Source organism: Pongo abelii, chromosome 10 (genome assembly GCF_028885655.2).
Source record: "Pongo abelii isolate AG06213 chromosome 10, NHGRI_mPonAbe1-v2.0_pri, whole genome shotgun sequence".
Classification (NCBI taxonomy): Eukaryota; Metazoa; Chordata; class Mammalia; order Primates; family Hominidae; genus Pongo; species Pongo abelii.
Genome location: NC_071995.2, coordinates 36,324,407 through 36,343,789, shown reverse-complemented (window position 1 = coordinate 36,343,789; position 19,383 = coordinate 36,324,407). Strand labels below are relative to the sequence as shown.

The window sequence follows — 19,383 nt, the reverse complement described above, 5'->3', positions numbered from 1 at the left end:
TAAAAATGTGAATATTATTAATACTTCCTTTAGATGTATACTCTACAGGAAAGAAATGGTAACATTTAAGAGATGTATAGGTCATAAATTTATACAAATGTTTATTTGTAGTGTAATAATCCTAATTATCTCAACTTATTTTGATAGTTTTATTCAAATGCAAATTTTATACTTAATTAAATGCCACAGTAAAAACTAATGTAGTTTAGAAATTATGTTGGGAGTGTATCTTCACTCAGTATATATATTTTTTTAAATACAGGGTCTCACTCTATTGCCCAGGCTGAAGTGCAGTGGCACAATTTTGGCTAACTGCAGGCTTTGAGCTTCTGGGCTCAAGTGATTCTCCCACCTCAGTCTCCTTCCTAGCTGGGACCACAGGCAGGCACCACCACACTTGGCTAATTTTTTTTTTTTTTTTTTTGATAGAGATGTGGTCTTGCTCTGTTGTCTGGGCTGGTCTTGAACTCCCAGCCTCAAGTGATCCAAGCCCCCCTTGCCCTCCCAAAGTACTGGGGTTACAGTCATGAGCCACTATGCCTGGCCTTTTGTGTAGTATTTTAAAAGTAGCTTGAAATTTTTCATAAAGAATATTTTTTGTTTTTATTGATTGATTGATTGAACAGTGTTTACAAAATGTTATTATGTCCTTGGAATGAATGCTTAGAATAGAATGGCAAGAAAAAAACAGTACAAAACACAACACCACAACCCCCAACCCTGGTCCTTGTTTTTAATGAACACATAGTTTGTGGGAAAGAGAGACATTAATCGGCTGACTATGCAGGTAATATATGTCATGATATGTTCCATGTGATTCAAATATATTTTGAGAGTACAGCAGGAATCTAATTTATATTAAGCCTTGGGGGATCACTGGGCCTCTTTGAGAAAGTGACATTTCTAAGACCTAAAGAAGAGTAGTGTTTGCCAGCCCAAGGATAAGAATTCCAGCAGACACAGCAGTATAAGGTCCTGAGGTGGGAAAGGCATGTGTGGGTCTGATGTGAGATGGCCAGGGGTGAGGAGTGGGAGTTGATTGAGCTAAAACATTGCCAGATGAAGATGGAAAAGGCTGGTCAGAACCCATTAGATGTTGGCCTTTGTGGACCATGTTAAGGGTTCTGCATTTTTCCTAAATGCAAGGGAAAGCCTAAAGCATTTTAAGTTGTGAGCAACATGAATTTTTCGTGTTTCAAGAATCTTATTCTGTCTGCTGAATGGAGAATGGATTGGATACATCAAAGAATGGAAGTGGGAGTAAGGAATAAATGTCACTGGACATGTCTGGGTGAGAAATAAGATTGAACTGGACTGAGGTGGTGGCAGCAGAGCCAAAGTAAAGATTTGAGCAAAATTTTAGAGGTAAATGGTGCAACTGGTAGTGGATTGGATAAAGGATCAGGAAAAGAGAAGAGTCAAGGATGGCTTCCTTGGGCACTTGGGTGAATGACAATGCCACTAACTGAGCTGGGAAAATTATAGGAGAAGCAAGTTTATGGATAGATGTTAGATGTTCAGATTGGAATATGTTAGAAGTGCCTGTGAAACATCCAAGTGGCTTTATTCAATAGAACGTTCCTTATATGTGGAGCATTAAAGAGAGGTCTTAAAAACTATTAGGTGACATTAAGCATAAGGCATAAAAACAAAACAAAACAAAATAAAACTTTGCAGTGATGCTTGTGTATTTTTAAAAGTATATAAATACTTTTCCTCTCAAATGATTTATTTTGTGCTTGATACAAATGTACCATTTAATCCCTGCTAAGTTGTTAACCTGGGTAATTGCAAGAACATTCTTTTTCCTAAGGTTATATAATTTTCTGCATTGAAATAAATCTTTATTTTGAATCATTTATTCATTTTGCAAGCCCAAAGGAATATAATTTGAAAAATTAAATTTAGTATTACATTTACCAGTGAGCCTATGAATATTCATGCTTTTATAATAGTACACCTCTGATGTTTTATTCACAATCCATTTGAAATAAACACATTTCATTTATCTATTATGCATTGTAAGTATACAGATTGTTTCTTGGAAGTTTATATTTTGGTCCAGGTGCTTTGGGAGAAATGTGTTAAAGTGTAATGTTTTTCTGCAAGAACAATGTCCTTGGAATGTCCCCATGTTCTTAGAAAGCCATTCTCTCCCAAGGGCCTTTAAATATATATGGAAATGAAAGGGCATTCAAAATAAACAAACTAAACCAAACAGCTCGTCCTTTTCAATGCTGCCCTTGATTTTATAATTTGATCATCCAGAATGATTATTTCACTGCTTCTGTAATAGATAGTATAGAATTTTTGATCTTTAAACCTCGAATTTAAAAAGAACATGACATGCTTGAGAGGTTTGAGGTGATAGTGATGTCCATATTGTCCTTACCTCTATTGTCACTATACCTTGCTAGAATGTATTTCCTGCTCTGTTATAAATGTTCCTCTGATAGAAGTTATCACAGCTACATGCTAAAAGTAAAATAAAATAATACTATACCATTACTTTTGAAAATGTGAAATTAACAAATCTGACCTTTCCAAGGGTAGATACTGCCTTGTTCATTACCCTATTCCAAGATTCTAGCTTGACTATTGCTTGCAAAATGTTCACTAAGTAAGATAATGAGGTAGCATCATGTTTTGTGTAGTCTCCTGGAATTACTGAAAGGAAATAATTAAAAGTTTAGGTGTATACTTAGTAAGTATTGCTGGACTGTGTAAGATAAAGAAGTGATGAATAAGAGAATGCTTTTTCAGACATTGTTAACATTTTATCACGTAATATTCAAAATTGTAACCTCTTTGTTTAATCTGAGTTACTTTGCCACTTCACCTCTTTCCAGCATTTTAAGCTTTCCTGTTCAGTTAAAAAACACACAAGCCTGTAATCCCAGCACTTTGGGAGGCTGAGGCAGGCGGATCACGAGGTCAGACGATAGAGACCATCGTGGCTAACACGGTGAAACGCTGTCTCTGCTAAAAAAAAAAATACAAAAAAATTAGCCGGGCGTGGCAGCGTGTGCCTGTAGTTCCAGCTACTCGGGAGGCTCAGGCAGGAGAATGGCGAGAACCCAGGAGATGGAGCTTGCAGTGAGCCGAGATCGCGCCACTGCACTCCAGCCTGGTGACAGAGCGAGACTCTGTCTCAAACAAAAACAAAAACAAAAACAACACACACACACACAAAACCCCACAAAAGTATTTATTTTGATTTTAAATAACAATACATTTTCTACTTTAAAAATGGTTATCAATAATGTTATGATACCCTAGCTTGTTTTCCTTTAAATCATGTAGCTGCGAGTGTTTCAGTACATAAATTGGTTTAAATGATTGATTTGACATAATAATTAACATGCAAATTGTAATTTAAGTTACAGAAGAAAATTGTTTTTAAATGTAGTTACTGATTCATTATACTACACTCGTATATGATTAAGCAAGTAGGAACTTTCCTGTTCCCAGATTATAAACTATGTGGTCAGTGTTTATCTTTCTTATTCCCCATCTAATCATCTAGTACATCTCAACATTTTATACATACTAGATATGTAGTAAAAACTTAGTAAATATTTCCTTAATGAACAAGAATTTTTTTAACTATGTTCTAAAAATGTGTACCTGTATAACTGAAGATATGAATGAGGATCCTATATTATAAAATTGAGTACCTGGTATCACCTAGCTCAATATCACTTTTCAAAGGAAAAATGTTAACAGTTTTTGAAAAGTAATGGTTTTGTAATTGGAATGAAGAGTACCAGCAAAATTTTTAAAGTCATATAACCCTTTAAAAAGCAATTTTATGTTGTCTGGGATTCTCCCAAACTTGGCCATTTGCATTAAAATAGCAAATATGTTTTCTTGTCAAGTCTTGTTTGTGATATGCAGTTTCTAGTTATTTATAGCTCAAATCTTGAACTGTTTTATTAATTTTGTTTTTAGGATGCTGTTTTGATGCAATTTTGTGCAAACAAATTGGACAAGAAGGACTTCTTTGGAAAATCAGATCCTTTCCTTGTATTTTATCGAAGTAATGAAGATGGCAGGTAGCTTTATCTTTTATGCATTTTAACTATATGGTAATGATGATACTTGAATTATAATTATTTTTCTCAGAGAAGCTCATTAAATTGATAAATGAAGTAAAATAGTTTGAGATTTTAAAAATTGATATGATTTTTGCATCTCAAAATAATGTGCAACTTTATAAACATTTTATGTTTTGTCTGATACTTAAAATGAAAAATTTCTAGTTTCATAGAAATATTTCCTCTTTATTTGTTATAAAATTATAACATTGAGTTAATAGTTTAGAAGAATTATATTTTGTGAAAACCTGAATGCTGAAACAAATATATTTTGTTACAGATTTGAACCAAAACCATTTTCTTAGAGAAGGATATGGAGCTTATGGGTTTTTTTTGCCAATGATATCTGAGTCTAACTTTCAATAAAAATGTTCATTGTATTCTAGTAATTTGAATACTTTTGCCAGTTATGATTAGACTAGTTTCTATAAATTTTGAATATGTCCTTATGAGTTATAGACCATAATTTAATATGTGTGGCTTTACTATTAAATATATCTGACTTGTTTTTTGTGATTCATGTTGTACTATTAGTATTTGTGAGAATGCTTAGTTGTTAATAATATGGCTAATTTCTGTTTAGATTTAAATAATAACCTTGCTACTTAATAGCTATAGTACTATGGCAAGTTTTTAACCTATGTGAGATTCTGTTTTCTCTTCACCTGTAAAATGGGGTAGTAATCATAGCTACCTCACAGGGTTGTTGATCAGATTAAATTAGTTACTATACAAAAAAATTACTAAGTTTGTCCGACACATACGAAGAACTTAAACATTAGCTAATATTATTATTATGTATAGTTAATATTTTCTTTTTTGTTTTTTTAACTATGTGTAATATATCAGCTAAAGAGAACATGTTATTTGGAAATTAAAAATGAGGGGAATAGAATGGGAAAAAAATGCTACACTTATATATGAAACTATACAATGTGTTGTTATGTAATAAGTATAAAATGTTGCATAATATAGACAGTTTGCTATTCAAAGTGAAGGCACTGGCCAGTTTAAAATGATGGTCTACTTATTGGGAGATGTTTGTTGATGCAGCTACTGAGCAACTGTTGGATATATTTGCTATAGTGTTACACTATTAGATTTTGTGTATTTCCCTTCTTTTTGGTGGTAAAAATGTCAGTGTCATATGCATCTGAACACTAATTTTATTCATAAGATAAATGTTGCAGAGTGAGGAAAATAATATTTGCCAGGCATTTCAAAAATAGAGGAAAACCTCAAGAATGATTCCGAATTTCTTGAATGAAAATGTTCTTATGAACTACTTGCTCCCTGAATTTTCTATTTTTATTCTTATTAGTTTTCTTTATAAAGTTTAGTTGTACAATTGTAAAATTTCCCTTTGTCACACATCTAATACTCCTAGTGATACTTTTATTAGAAAATGTATTATGCTTGTAAAAATGATGTTCACGGCTGGGCACGGTGGCTCACGCCTATAATCCCAGCACTGTAGGAGGCCAAGGCAGGCGGATCACGAGGTCAAGAGATCGAGACCATCCTGGCCAACATGGTGAAACCCTGTCTCTACTAAAAATACAAAAAATTAGTTGGGCGTGGTGGCAGGTGCCTGTAATGCCAGCTACTTGGGAGGCTGAGGCAGGAGAATTGCTTGAACCTGGGAGGCAGAGGTTGCAGTGAGCCAAGATCTTGCCATTGCACTCCAGCCTGGGCAAAAAGAGTGAAACTCCATCTCAAAAAAAAAAAAAAAAAAAAAAAAAGATGTTCACCCATTAAATAAAATCTAAATATTAAGAAAAATACAACTAATCCAAAAATGTCAACTAATTTGAAAAAACCGTTTTTAAAAGTTGGTGAATCTCATTTCAGAAAACTTTCCATTTATATTTACACACAGAAACCTAGTTTGCCAGCTTGATCCAAATATTTTATGTATGTATACGCACACATAGGCTTTGTTGTATTTTGAATGTATACAGATGCTTTTACGCCTCACTTTTTGTCTCTATTTTTAACTGCAAAGATTCTAGCTTTATTTTAAATATTTTTGAATATGGGACTATTTCAAAAATTGCCTAATACCTAGTGTATTTGTGGCTTATTTCATAAGAAAGAGAAAAACTTAATTTCTACTGGAAGTATTAATTAAAAGCCTTCATACTATATGATCTTATATTCTTGCTTTGACATTTATTTAGTAGCTTGACATTTATATATGATTGGGTAATAATTTTCCTTTAGAATAGCTATTTCTGATAAATGGCCTCACTTAAAGTATCTGAATACCAGTTATTCAATAAAAATATATTTTTATAATCCTATTTGTAACACACACATTATATTTATATGGAAATACTTCTGAATGTTAGGAAAAGCTACATTGGACTCCTGGCAGAATTTTTATGAGTTACACCAGCACTGGAATTCTTATCAGTGAGGTTTTCCTGTATATATGATATCTAATACATTAGAAATGAGAATGATTAATAGGCAACAAATGACTACCTACCTCATAAATATCTCAGTAAGAAGGGCATGCCTTCCCTCAGAGGAAATGTTTCAAGTGTCAAAAGTGTTTAATTACTGCAGCTGGTGACACTAGGAATATAAGAGAAATTTTGATTTAACCATAAGCAAAGAGGCCAAAAAGTCAGTAGATAGTTGAACATGTTGGTCTGAAGATGGTCAGTTGGTTTCTCAGTCTGGTCTCTCTCTCTCTGTCTTTCTTTTTCTCTCTTTCTCTCTCTCTTCCTGTCATCTATCTAGATATCATCTATTTAGCTATCTATATCTATCACCATACTAAAGACTTGCTATATATTAGAATATGATACAAGAGAAGAAATTCCCTTTGCAGATCTTTAAGAATGTATTTTATTTTTATGAATATATCTTAATGAATATATTGTTTCTGAAACAAACCAACATACAGCTCTGCCTTCCCTCTGTAATTTGTTTTCTATGAATTTTTCTTAACAATTTTTGGTACCTTGCCTTTTCTCTGTGTTCTGAGCCCCTACAGCCCTCCCCTAACTTGCCCTATCCACTTTGATTTTCTTCTTCTGCTTTAAGACATCTTCATTGCCCTTCAAGAGTCTTCTCTGTCTGGCCCTCTGTCTTACTTGTAATGCCTTTTCCCCCATTGACTCCTAAATTGCTTCAGGTGAGTCAGCTCTGAGAACATTTGACCACAGATACATTTTCCTGGGCTCTGTCAATTTAATGACACGAGTTTCCATAGATGGGTGAGGATACTGCCTGGAAGGAGAAGGCACGGATGCCGTAAGTCTTGTAATAAAAACTTGATCCTTTCATAAAGTATTATGTTTCTATCTTATCTCTTAATAGAAACAAATCCCTCTTGTTTGAGAGTAGGAAAATGAACTTGAAGACTTATCAAAGGGGGGATATTTCATCATGGGGGTTAGGGGCTGTATATTCACTATGCTATTTGTTAATATTTTCTTGTGTCATTACTGTTAGATAATTGCATTTGAAACCCTTCATGACTAAGGTCTTGATGAAGGTTTATGTATTGTTTCAGTGAAGATCACTTTGAATGCGTCTAGCTCAGAAACTGCTGCATAAATTCACATGAAGGAAGAACATTTCCAGGAGCTGATTGATGTCTTAAGATTGAATAGTTTTGTGGAAATGACACTGGAATTTGAATCAGAAAACCGAGCTTAAGGCTTCATGAATTCTGCCCCATATTGTGAATTGCTGTCTTCCTTCCCTTAGGAATTCTTTAGATATATAGAACCAATAGTTTAGATAAAGAAAGAACCCACACACTGAGTGGTCTTTCTATAGATTCATGATGTGATGTTAAACTTAAATGGGCCCTTGGGGCTCCCAAGGAATTCTACTCCTTTTTCCTAATCTATGAACATTTTCTTTATCCCAGACACTTTATCACTTATGTCTCATCCTCCTTCTTTGCTCATTGTCATGCATCCTCTTTCATAAGAAAATGGTGGCAGTTGGAGAGCTTCCTCATGATCCCACCACAACATCAACCCATATACTCTGCCTTCCTGAATGTTCTTGCAGAATGACTCTCTGGCCTCTCAAGGGCAGCTCCTCCACTTATGCTCAGGATCCCATCTACTCTCACCTGCTTAAAAGACATTGCTCCCAGCTGGGCATGGTGGCTCACGCCTGTAATCCCAGCACTTTGGGAGGGCGGGGCAGGTGGATCACAAGGTCAGGAGTTCAAGACGAGCTGGGCCAAGATGATGCAACCTCGTCTGTACTAAAAATACAAAAATTAGCTGGGTGCAGCGGCAGGTGCCTGTAATCCCAGCTACTCGGGAGGCTGAGGCAGGAGAATTGCATGAACCCGGGCGGCAGAGGTTGCAGTGAGCCAAGATCACGCCACTGCACTCCAGCCTGGGCGACAGAGACTCCGTCTCAAAAACAAACAAACAAACAAAAACATTGCTGCCACCTTTCTCTCATGCATCAGAAGTGGCTTCCTTTCTGCCAGATCTTTTCCTTTACCAGACAACCTTGCTGTTATCTCTTCCATCTTGAAAACAAAAATTAAAAGTAAAAACAAGAAAAACAAAAACATTTCCTGTGATTAATCCTTTCTTTTCCCTTAAATTAGCCTAATTTTTTTCTTTTTCTTCACAGCTAGACTAAAAGTTCACACACTGTGCCTCAGTTTCTCTTCTCTTTCTTAAACCCACTCTTAAAACCAGGTTTTTCTTCTCAACATTCCAACAAAGCTGTTCTTCTCAAAGTTGCTGGTGATCTTCATATTCTTAGGGACCTATGGATATTTTTCACTCCATCAGCATGTCACCACAATTTTTACAGAGATTGTTTACAAAACAACTTTAGGATTTATTGAACTTTCAGATTGCTTTTGGTAAATTTATTGCAAAGTACATTATGGTGAGGTGATCTTTCAGGTTTTAAAATCACGTATCTCTTTCCATGAAGTGATGTAGCAGCAACAGTGGAACTGACTATTCTGAACAAAAAGTAAGCAGAGGAATGGCTACTAAAACAATAGATCTATTAAAATAGTCAAAGCATGCAAATAACTGAAAACTTTTTCTTTACAGTTTTACAATTTGTCACAAGACAGAAGTTGTCAAAAACACTCTAAATCCAGTATGGCAAGCATTTAAGATCTCAGTCAGAGCATTATGTAATGGAGACTATGACAGGTAAGAAGGATAGTTTATTCAAAAATCTTCAAATAACTTTTAAAAAAATCTACGGTGATTTAGGGAAGTGGGATAAGTTGGCTAATTAAAATTTGGTTAAACTTATTTTCCAAAAATGAAAATATGCAAATGCAAAAATACATTGCATATTTGTTTTAAATTTTAATTTATTATTCAAAAGTGTTTCAGAACCTTCATTGCCCTAAGCCTTTTCTATGGTACAGTCCTTCTAGAGTGGAACAAGTAGAAACACGAAAGTTGCAACACTATGCTTAGACATATTATCAACCCTGAAATACTCTTGAAAATGTTATTTGGCATAACTCATGATTGCTGATTCACAAAAGTTCCATAGTTGTAGCACAGGAGATTTTAATGTTTCACAATTACCTGGGTAAGGTGGTCCTGAGGATTTTCCCACAATATACCTGAAGATTTCTTAATGTCAAAGTTTTTTTCTTATGAAACTTTATTGTATGCTTATAATATAAAAACCCCATCCATCCCAAAAGAAAAGCAAATGAAAAGTAAAAATCTCAATCTTCATTTTGTTACATATGATAGAAAAATAGTTTAATTAACCCATATCATAGAACTATTGATTATCAATATGTTATTAAGTTTACTCTGAAATTTATCATGCCACTTGACTATCATTCTTTTCGTTTAATAAGATCATATCTTTATTTAGCTGGACTCATTTTTTCCTAAGAAAGTTCTTAGAAAAGTTCCTAAGAAAGTCATAATGTTCTTCCTCATTAGCAGCATCAGTCAGCATCACCTGGTGATCTCACAGAAATTCAAATTATCTAGCCCCAATACAGACCTGCTTAATCAGAAACTCCAGGAGAGAGGTCCAATAATCCATGTTCTGACAAGTGCTCCATATGATTCTGATCTTTGCTGAGTTTGAGAAACACTGCTCCAAGACAGCAATTTTCAAGAGTGGAGAAGTGGGTGCATACCATCCCTTTGAGGAGCTCTATCAAACTGCACATGCTTCCCTTGTAGACTCTCCTTACTCTCTTTAAGGAGTCAATGAAGATTTTAGAAGCCTCTTTTAAGATGCGAATTGGATTGTAGTAATGAAATTAGCAAAATTAACTTCAAATTCATGTGTAAAATCTGCAAGCATACATTGTTTTATCTAAGAAAATCAACTTATTTTTAAATTCTCAACCATACATTATTTTGATCTTACTAAGTAACTTTATGTGTATGTTTTTCTCATGTACAGAACAATCAAAGTAGAGGTGTATGACTGGGATCGAGATGGAAGGTAAGACAGTTCTTATCTTCTTATTCTTGAACTGAGTGTATCAAGAGGCACATACATTGAAATGACCACATTTTTAAATTGTAATTTTTAGATGGCATATTTGTTTTGTTTTTCCAAATGTTACTGATGCATCTACATGAAATTTTAAGAAGGGGCATATTTTCTCCAACCTCGAGATGAAAATAGAGGTTTTTCTTATTTCCAGTAACTTAGTAAAGATTTTCAACTTGAATCTGATGATTATAGATGTCTGGTTTTATAGCTGTAGTGAGTATCAAATTTCTGCATCTCAAAATTTCTCTGAACATTTCTATAACATTGATATCCCTTACTGTTCAAGGGAACACAAGTAAGCTTTGCATTCACCATCCAACTCTGCCTATACATATATATATATATACCACACCACAAAACTCGAGAATTGTGTCTGGTCATTGCCAGACCAAATAGTTGTTCAGAGCTCTGCAATCACTGTAGTCCTCTGCATATCAAAGTAGACATTAAAGACTAAAAGAGAGGAAACACATTTTTTTCTTTTTTAAGCATATTTTGTTTCTACTGTCATCTACGTAGGATGATGATGAGATGTTTGTAAAATGATCTTAAGCCAAGGACCCAGAAATGCTCAAATCCCATTTTGCCCTAGAGTACTGCCTTTCTAGGTGCTCCCTGAAAGGGCTGAATATGCGGGTATCAAAGGAGAATGATAAATGGGAAAGCAAAAGTTACTTTTAATTTTTCAGTCGATGTGTGTCCTAAACTCAAATCCATAGCTCACTGATAAATGGAGCTGAAACATGAGGTTAAAGCTAAATAATGCTTTTCTCTCTGCATCGTGTACATGCCAGAAACCAACCCCAAAGGGATGAAAGTGCCTGGATACCTGAACACTCCTGTGAATACAGGAACAAGTTCAAGAAGGCTGGCCTGTGCTGAGGGGACACCCCCTTCTCTTCCCTTCTGCTGCATAGGCAGAAAGTTGCTCAGTTGGAGAGCCACGTGCCAGCATGTGTATGACACTTGCCCATATGCTTACTCACACACACTGTGCAATAAGTGTCCTGGAATTTGATGCAAATAGTATTTTTTTTTTCTTTCAAGAAGTGATAAGAGAAGATGGGGAGAGAAGTGGAGATTATTATTCCACACTTTAGCTGCTACCAAATAAGTATATAAGACTCAAATATTTCAGTCTTTAAGTTGTATCACAAACATTATTATGAAAGAGAGTTATAACACTGATTTGAAGTTTGCTCTTAGAGATAACTTCATAATAATCCATGCTATGCTACTGATCTTTACATTTCTGCCAGGTATTCATTTGGTTAATGTGTTATTTAGTTCTATGTGCATTCTGGAGAAATCTTATCAGAAAACCTTCTATTTTTCCATAGGGAGTTATGCTCCATTGCTTTATTAAACTTGATTCACTGAGATAATGAGTTTTGCTGCTCAGAATAATAGAAAAGGAAATAATACCAATCTGAGTAAAGGACTTTATGCCCTGTATTATATACCCTATTTTATATTTTAATTGTGAATAGGCAAAAGTGGTGGCTTTTCCCTAGTAATTTTGAACCCATTTCCCATTTAGAAACAAAAAGTGCAGCTCACTGCGAGAGCTCCTGTAATTTTACATAAACATGATCCTTGAGGCTGAAGCAAATCTGACTGATTTTCAGTGTGAAAATATAAAAACTGTTTTTGGAGTTATTTCTAAATAGAACTTGTCTCTAATCCTAATGTAACAGAAATGTATGTGATATTACATTAGAATTAGAGACAAGAGTATTTTTGGGCACATGAGAAATGGCTTAAAACTTTGGGAAATGGTTTTAATTTAACCACTAATAAACAAGGGGTATAAATTTAGGTTTCATCCACATCCGTAGACGTTCAATCCTAAATTTGCTGAAATTATAGATATTGTATTGTCTTCCTTCAAATGATGAGTTTCTGTGACTCTCCTATTGTCTCCAATCTATTTCTGAGCCACAAGAATTTTGAATAGCTTTGAAGATCAGAATTACCTTGGAATTTAATTATCTTTTTTCCTGACTTGAGCATTTTGAGCATTCCTATTCAGGATATGATTTATTGAAAGTTTCTAACATGCCAGGTATTCTCTAAGCATTTTTAATGTTATTCCTTATTTAATTTTCACAATAAATGATAGGTACTACATTAATTACCATTTACAGATAAAGAAACTGAGGCAAAGAAGTAACTTGCCTAAAGTCACAAAACTAATCAATGGTGGAACCAGGGCTTGAACTCTGGCAGTTAGCTTCCAATAGTATATTCATAACTATTGCACTGTCTTTTTTATAGCATTGTAATCGTAATTCCTGGCATTAAGTGAAAGGCTTCAACCTGGACATTGGACTTACTCTGTGCTACTTTAATGTGATAGTTATGAGGACTATAAAGAAAATTTAAGAAACAATCTAACATAATTTTTTTATTATCTGAAATTGTATATTGTCTGGAAAGGTGGGTAAAGCATTTCTTGGTAACAGCTTTTATGTAACTAGAAGTTTAGGTAGAAAGAAATGAGTATTACAGACCCTGAAAGAATCCTAATAGACATTGAAATGACCAGTGAAATGTAAAAAAGAGGTGGCTTAGATTAAGCGAATGAGAGCTATAATAAGAGCAAGAATAGAGAGAGAGAGAGAAAGAGAGAGTTTGTTCACAGATGATTTGCGCCATTAGATAGGAAAAACATTTTTCAACAAGAAATGGTAATTTACTTTTGAGACATCAGATTTACAAGCAAAGAAACTATTTAGATATTGAGATTTGATAAGCATATTTTGTCATTGGGTCATCAACTGCTTGGGGGGAAGATTGGCAGTGCTGGAGGATATATTAATGCATTTTTAAATACTCATCTTAACTATACCATCATTAACAGCATGTTCAAAAGAAGTCTAAGGAGTTAAAAACTGAAAATAAAGGGGTGAGATTGGGAGGGGAAAATTGTTTGGTGAAATTTAAACATTCCTTGGAAATGAATAATATGATTAATAGAATAATTAGGGGAATGGATTGCAATTTTGTAAGTTTAATACCTTTTTAATGTTTGAGTAAAGTGCTCTTCTATTAATCCAAAAATAGATCTATATTTTAATGTAGAAAATTTAGTGTATAATTCTATATAATACATTTTCACCAAGAAACCTTTTTCAATGTTAGCAAAATGATCAGTTTGTGGATGCCATATAAAAAGCAAAATTAAAATAATTTTGATAACCCTTTTAATTCAATAACATATCTTATGTATGAAATTTGAAAAGCGCATTAGTCGCCAATAAAATATAATACATAAAAGTTTTTTAAAATCCAGATATTAATTTTATAATTTAATAATAATGATCACTGTGTAGATTATTATACAAATTGATATGAAGCTTATGATTATGTGTGGTCTAATAACATGGTTATTACACTTTTTACATGTTTTTTTAATCCGACAAAATTGCCCAATGTAGATTTTTAAAAAAAATCAGAGTGACTATGATAGGACCCATTATATTTCATGACATAATGATCAACAGAGACTGTTTCCTGTTACTTATTTTTGTATTCCTGTCGTCATTAATATTTGTCCTAAATCCTGTACATGTGTCATTTTTTACCCTATTTGTTGATCCAGAACTTTTAATTCTTCTTATTAAAAAACATTATTTGCTCAGTGGATGTTTTTTGACAACTTGGACTAACATTGTACAATGGAAATATAATGCAAGTCACATATATAATTTTAAATTTTCTAGTGATAACATTACAAAGTAAAAATAAACCAGTGAGATTAATGTACTAATATATTTTATTTAATCACGTGTTTCCAGAATATTGTCATTTTAATATAGAATCAATATAAAATTACTAAGAAGGATTTTTACTTTTTAAAAATACTAAGTCTTTGAAATGTGGTATACATTTTATGTTTACAGCACATCTCAATTCAGACTACCTACATTTGAAGTTATAGCAGCATGTGGCTAGGGGCTGCCATATTGGTTAGTATTACATAGACTTTAATGAAGTCCATGTAATATGCATCATAAGTAACTTTATATCAGATGAAATGTTTGTCTGCATTTAGTAGAAGTCTAGAATCGACTCCTTATAAAATGGGGAAAAGCTGGTCAGATATCTGTATTATTTTGTATGTAAATTTACTCATAAAAAACCAATAAGGCAATGTGCTCTTTCAATCTAGAGAGAATATGTCAGTCAGATATTAAAGTGGCAGCCAGAGCAATAAAACGAGACCCTGTCTCTATGAAAATAATAAAAACATTAGCTGGGCATGGTGGCATGTGCCTGTAGTCCTCGCTACTCGGGAGACTGAGGCAGGAAGATGGCTTGAGCCCAGGATGTTGAGGCTTCAGTCAGCAATGATCATGCTACTGCTTTCTAGCCTGAGTGACAGAGTGAGACGCCTGTCTTAAAAAAAAAAAAAAAAAAAAAGTGGGAAAATGCTTTACTTGCTTACAATCACATTTTGTTTTACTAGCTAGAGTATTTCAGACAATTGTGGTAATGATATTCACAGATTGGGCACTTCAGGGACTGGTGTCCTCCTGCGTCAGAATTCTGATGGCATTTTTTACTAAATTCATCAACTGAAATTGATTCTATAAGAAACACCTCACAAATCTATGAAGCATACAAAAATGCGGTAATGTGGTAATGCTGTTGAGCATGTAACCAGTTGACATTAAATTAGGTATCTTGAGCTAATGTAGAATAGAAGAAATATAGTTACCTGTTCTTTTTATTGAAACACATTTACAACGGTCTGAGAGTTAGAGGCATTGCTTGACCTTGGTATTAATAATCAGTTGACATGTGTTTAATTTTCAACAAGTTAAACCACAATGTTAAAATCATTCCTATACTTCTCACTATTTTTTTTTCTTTTTTTTTTGAGATGGGTGGATCACTATTTCTTTAAAAGATGTGAAGGAATAATATTTAAAGCTCACTTTAACAATTGAAAAGCTAAAGTGCTGAGGAACTGCCTTGTGCTGGTTGCAAAGCAATCAGTAGTGGTATCCTTGAAAAGCTTCAATTGCTTGAAGTTTTTTCAGCTGAATTTGTAGCTTAAATTAAAATTCAGGGAGCATTAGTGGAACAGTGCTGCATTAATACCATGTGGTTGTGATGTGGGACTGATTGTAAATGGGCCACCAAGTAGATTGCTGCCTACCAGAAAAATGATGCTTTGACGAAAAGGCTGAGTTAGTGAACTGTCCATCATAAAATCCCCGCTTGTGAACAGAGAGAGTAAAAGTTTCATTTTTACCACTCTGTATTTTATCAAATGTAGTCATTTCAATAATGATATTTATATAATTAAATGCAAACTTCGTTTGTCTGCAAATGCCATACAAATGCTGTCATTTTCTGTTGTTACCTTAGAAGATAATATTTGATCAATGCATTTGATGTTTTCATTCTGGGATTATGCATCATCATGACCAAGTGCTTCCTTGCCTATTGCTGAAATGTATTTGTGAGTTGTCTAAAACATTAGAACGCATTTAGAAGAAGCATTTGTAAACCTTTTATATTTTTCTTATTTATTTTGTTTCCTTACTTACTCTGTAGAATCTTCCCTTAATGGTAACCTACAATTTGCTTGCAGTTAACCCTGAATATCCTAAACCTGTATTTAATAGGCAAGTTTCAGCCTCTTTTTCTTGTTCCCTTACATATCACTTCTTTCAGACTTAAAATGTTGATAAATGGAATTTCATAATCTATATGTGATTCATTGACATATCTAGTCTTCCAGCTGCTAAAAATATAGGTCATGATTTTTCTCAACTGTAGCTTGTGAATTTTTTGTCCCATTTCACTTCAATCTGTAATTGTTGTTCTCAAAAAAGACTGATTTAATTCTATATGTATCTACTATACCTGAAGTGGTAATCAATTTTTAACTTCTGTACATCTTCATTTATTTATGACTCAATAGAAATTATATTAATTAATTTATGAAGAAATTGTTATTGAGCACTCATTATGTGTTCAACATTTTGCCAGGTAATATGACTTAACTAAAAACTTCAATCTTTATACAACAATATTTTAATTTTATTTAATGTGTTTTTTAAATATATATCCACCTGCCTACCTTGAATAGTCTGGGATTCTTTCAGATAATGTTTCAGAGGAAAAGGCTTTTTCTCATTTCAATAACATTTTTAAGAAAATTATATAAACATTTAACACCAGCCCTTTACTAGAAGATCTTTGCAGGATTTTTGAAAGTGGTATTTCAGCCAGTTTCACTATACAGTTTTGGTGTTTGTCCTGTGCTCTTCTATCCCACATATTTGCTTGGCCTCACCATTTGGAAAGCCCTTCTGTGTTCATTTTGCCTGTTGATATTCTGTTCGGGTCCGATTTCAATGCTGTCATTTGTATGAAGGTTTGCCTTGTACATTGAAAGTCATTTAATCCCTCTCTCTTTTGTGTTTACTTTGCCACTTTGGAATGTTTATCAGCATATCTAACACATTATGACTTATATTGAAGTTATTTGTTTCTGCCTTCTCCTTGATATCACAGTAATCCTCTCTTATCTCTGGGGGAATATGTTCCAAGACCCCCAGTGGGTGCCTGAAACCATGAATAGTATGGAACTCTTTATATAGCTCTATTTTTTCTTTTACGTACATACTGACATTAAAGTTTAATTTTTACCTTAGGCACAGTAAGAGGTGAACAATAATAATAATATAGAACAATTATAATATACTCTAATACAAATTATGTGAATGTGGTCTGTCTCAAAATATCTTATTGTACTGTACTCACCTAACTTACAGGTCGTAGTTGACAGCAGGTACCTGAAACCACAAAAAGTAAAACCATGGTTAAGGGGGCAGGGGTAGGGGAGACTTCTGTAATTATAAACTACCTGAAATCAAGAACTGTGTTTTGTCATATTATTCCTCACAGTGTAGATTATAGTGGCTTTAATGTAGTAGCTTGTTGCTATGTTACTTCAGTAATACAGAAGAGAGGACTTAAAATAGAGCTCTGATATCTTTCTTTTTCTTGCTTTCTTTTTTTTTTTTTTTTTTTTTCTGAGATGGAGTCTCACTCTGTCACCCAGGCTGGAGAGCAGTGTTGTGATCTCAGCTCACTGCAACCTCTGCTGCCTGGGTTCAGGTGATTCTCCTGTCTCAGCCTCCTGAGTTGCTGGGATTACTGGTGTCTACCACCATGCCTGGCTAATTTTTGTATTTTTATTAGAGACGGGGTTTCACCATGTTGACCAGGCTTGTCTCGAACTCCTGAGCTCAAGTGATCCACCCGTCTCGGCCTCCCAAAGTGCTGAGATTACAGGCATGAGCCACTACACCCTGCCAGCTCTGATATTTTTCTATATCAACACTCAGTCCTCCATCAGTACTTATATCCCCTTTATTTTAAATTATGAAATTACCTTAAATAATATTAGAGCTTTTATTTCTCTGGTGAAACTTCAGATAGTGAGTAATTAATTTAGATGTCATTTTCTTAGTCTTGTTTTCACAATTTGCAGGTACCTTAGATTTTATATTCAGGAATCTATCATCTTTCTTGTCATTCAGATTAATTACTTTTTCTGCTTTATTCCATATCTAAATGCTGATAATGTTCACCAACAGGAGAATTATCAAGTTCAAATCATCAAATACATTTATATTTTAAATTTTTATTTTTAATCACCTTACTATTTAAATTCAACTCCATTAGAATGTCATCAGTCAAATTTGGAATACAAATTAAATTCTAATTCTGGTATAAGGTGATATTAGAATCTTATGGCTAGAAGAGGCCTTTAGAGTTAACTCTTTGTTTACCAAGAACAGATTGAGCATATTTCTTGATATTTGATACTGAATGAGTTATATTAATTTCACCACTAAATCTGCCTTTTCTCTCTCAAGTTTTATTCTGTTGTGAGGTTACCAGAGGTGGTATTGAAAATATTTATCTGCCATCAAAATAGATGGGAGCTGTACAATGGGAATAGGGTCCTGGGAGGCCTTTTCTTTGCCAGAGCCAGCTTTTTAATTGCTGAATTATGGGGTGGCCCAGGGAGTCCAGGGGAAGGTTCTGGGAAGCTGAGGTAGTAGCTAGGCACACAGAAAATGGTGAGCAGTGACTAATTATCAGTGGGAAGGTAGATAGATATCTTTGTATTTTTATATTTACTTTGGCTTTATTGATTTACACCCCTTGAATGTAAGGCCTAGACATTACTACAACCCCAACCTTGCAGACTGGAGAGATCGTAGTCATATTAACCCTGCCCTTACTGTCATCCATTAAATCCAATCAGTTGCCAACTCTTGCATCTGTTAGAAATAAATAATTGAATGTTGCCTCCATTGTCACTAGAATGAATGAATTTCCTGAAGTTAACTATGCAATTATTTATAGTTTTGTGACATGAAAAGATGGAATAAACGCAGATGTTTATGAAAAGAGTATAAATATTTGTTACCAGGCCAAATTTATTTTGCAACAGTATCACAATTTATACAACAAAATACTGAGGATGAATTTTTTAAAAGTAAACAGATACTGAAAGAAAAGAATAGTAAAGAGAGCAGCATAGCAGTAGAAAAAGTTTTTACAATGCAGCCTGGTGAAAAAGAGAATAAATCAGAAGTAAAGATAGCCTGAATAATAGAAATGGTAAAAAGTTATATTATAAGGGACTACTGTGAATTAGACAAAATAGGAAGCTCTGGAGTGAGGGCAAGTGGGTGGACCTGAGTTTTTATACATGTCTGTCAAAAACATCTGAGTTATAAATCCAACTTTCCAA

General features: G+C 33.9%; 1 protein-coding gene across 2 annotated transcripts in view; it reads left to right on the top strand.

Moving 5' to 3' along the window:
- CPNE8 (copine 8) overlaps positions 1 to 19,383 on the top strand; it is a 256,868-nt gene that overhangs the window by 138,200 nt on the left and 99,285 nt on the right. For both annotated transcript variants that reach the window (XM_002823097.4, XM_054527102.2), the window contains exons 8-10: positions 3,952 to 4,055; positions 9,155 to 9,259; positions 10,497 to 10,538. In XM_002823097.4, coding sequence (XP_002823143.2) covers positions 3,952 to 4,055; positions 9,155 to 9,259; positions 10,497 to 10,538 — 251 coding nt within the window. The remainder of the gene's footprint in view (positions 1 to 3,951; positions 4,056 to 9,154; positions 9,260 to 10,496; positions 10,539 to 19,383) is intronic.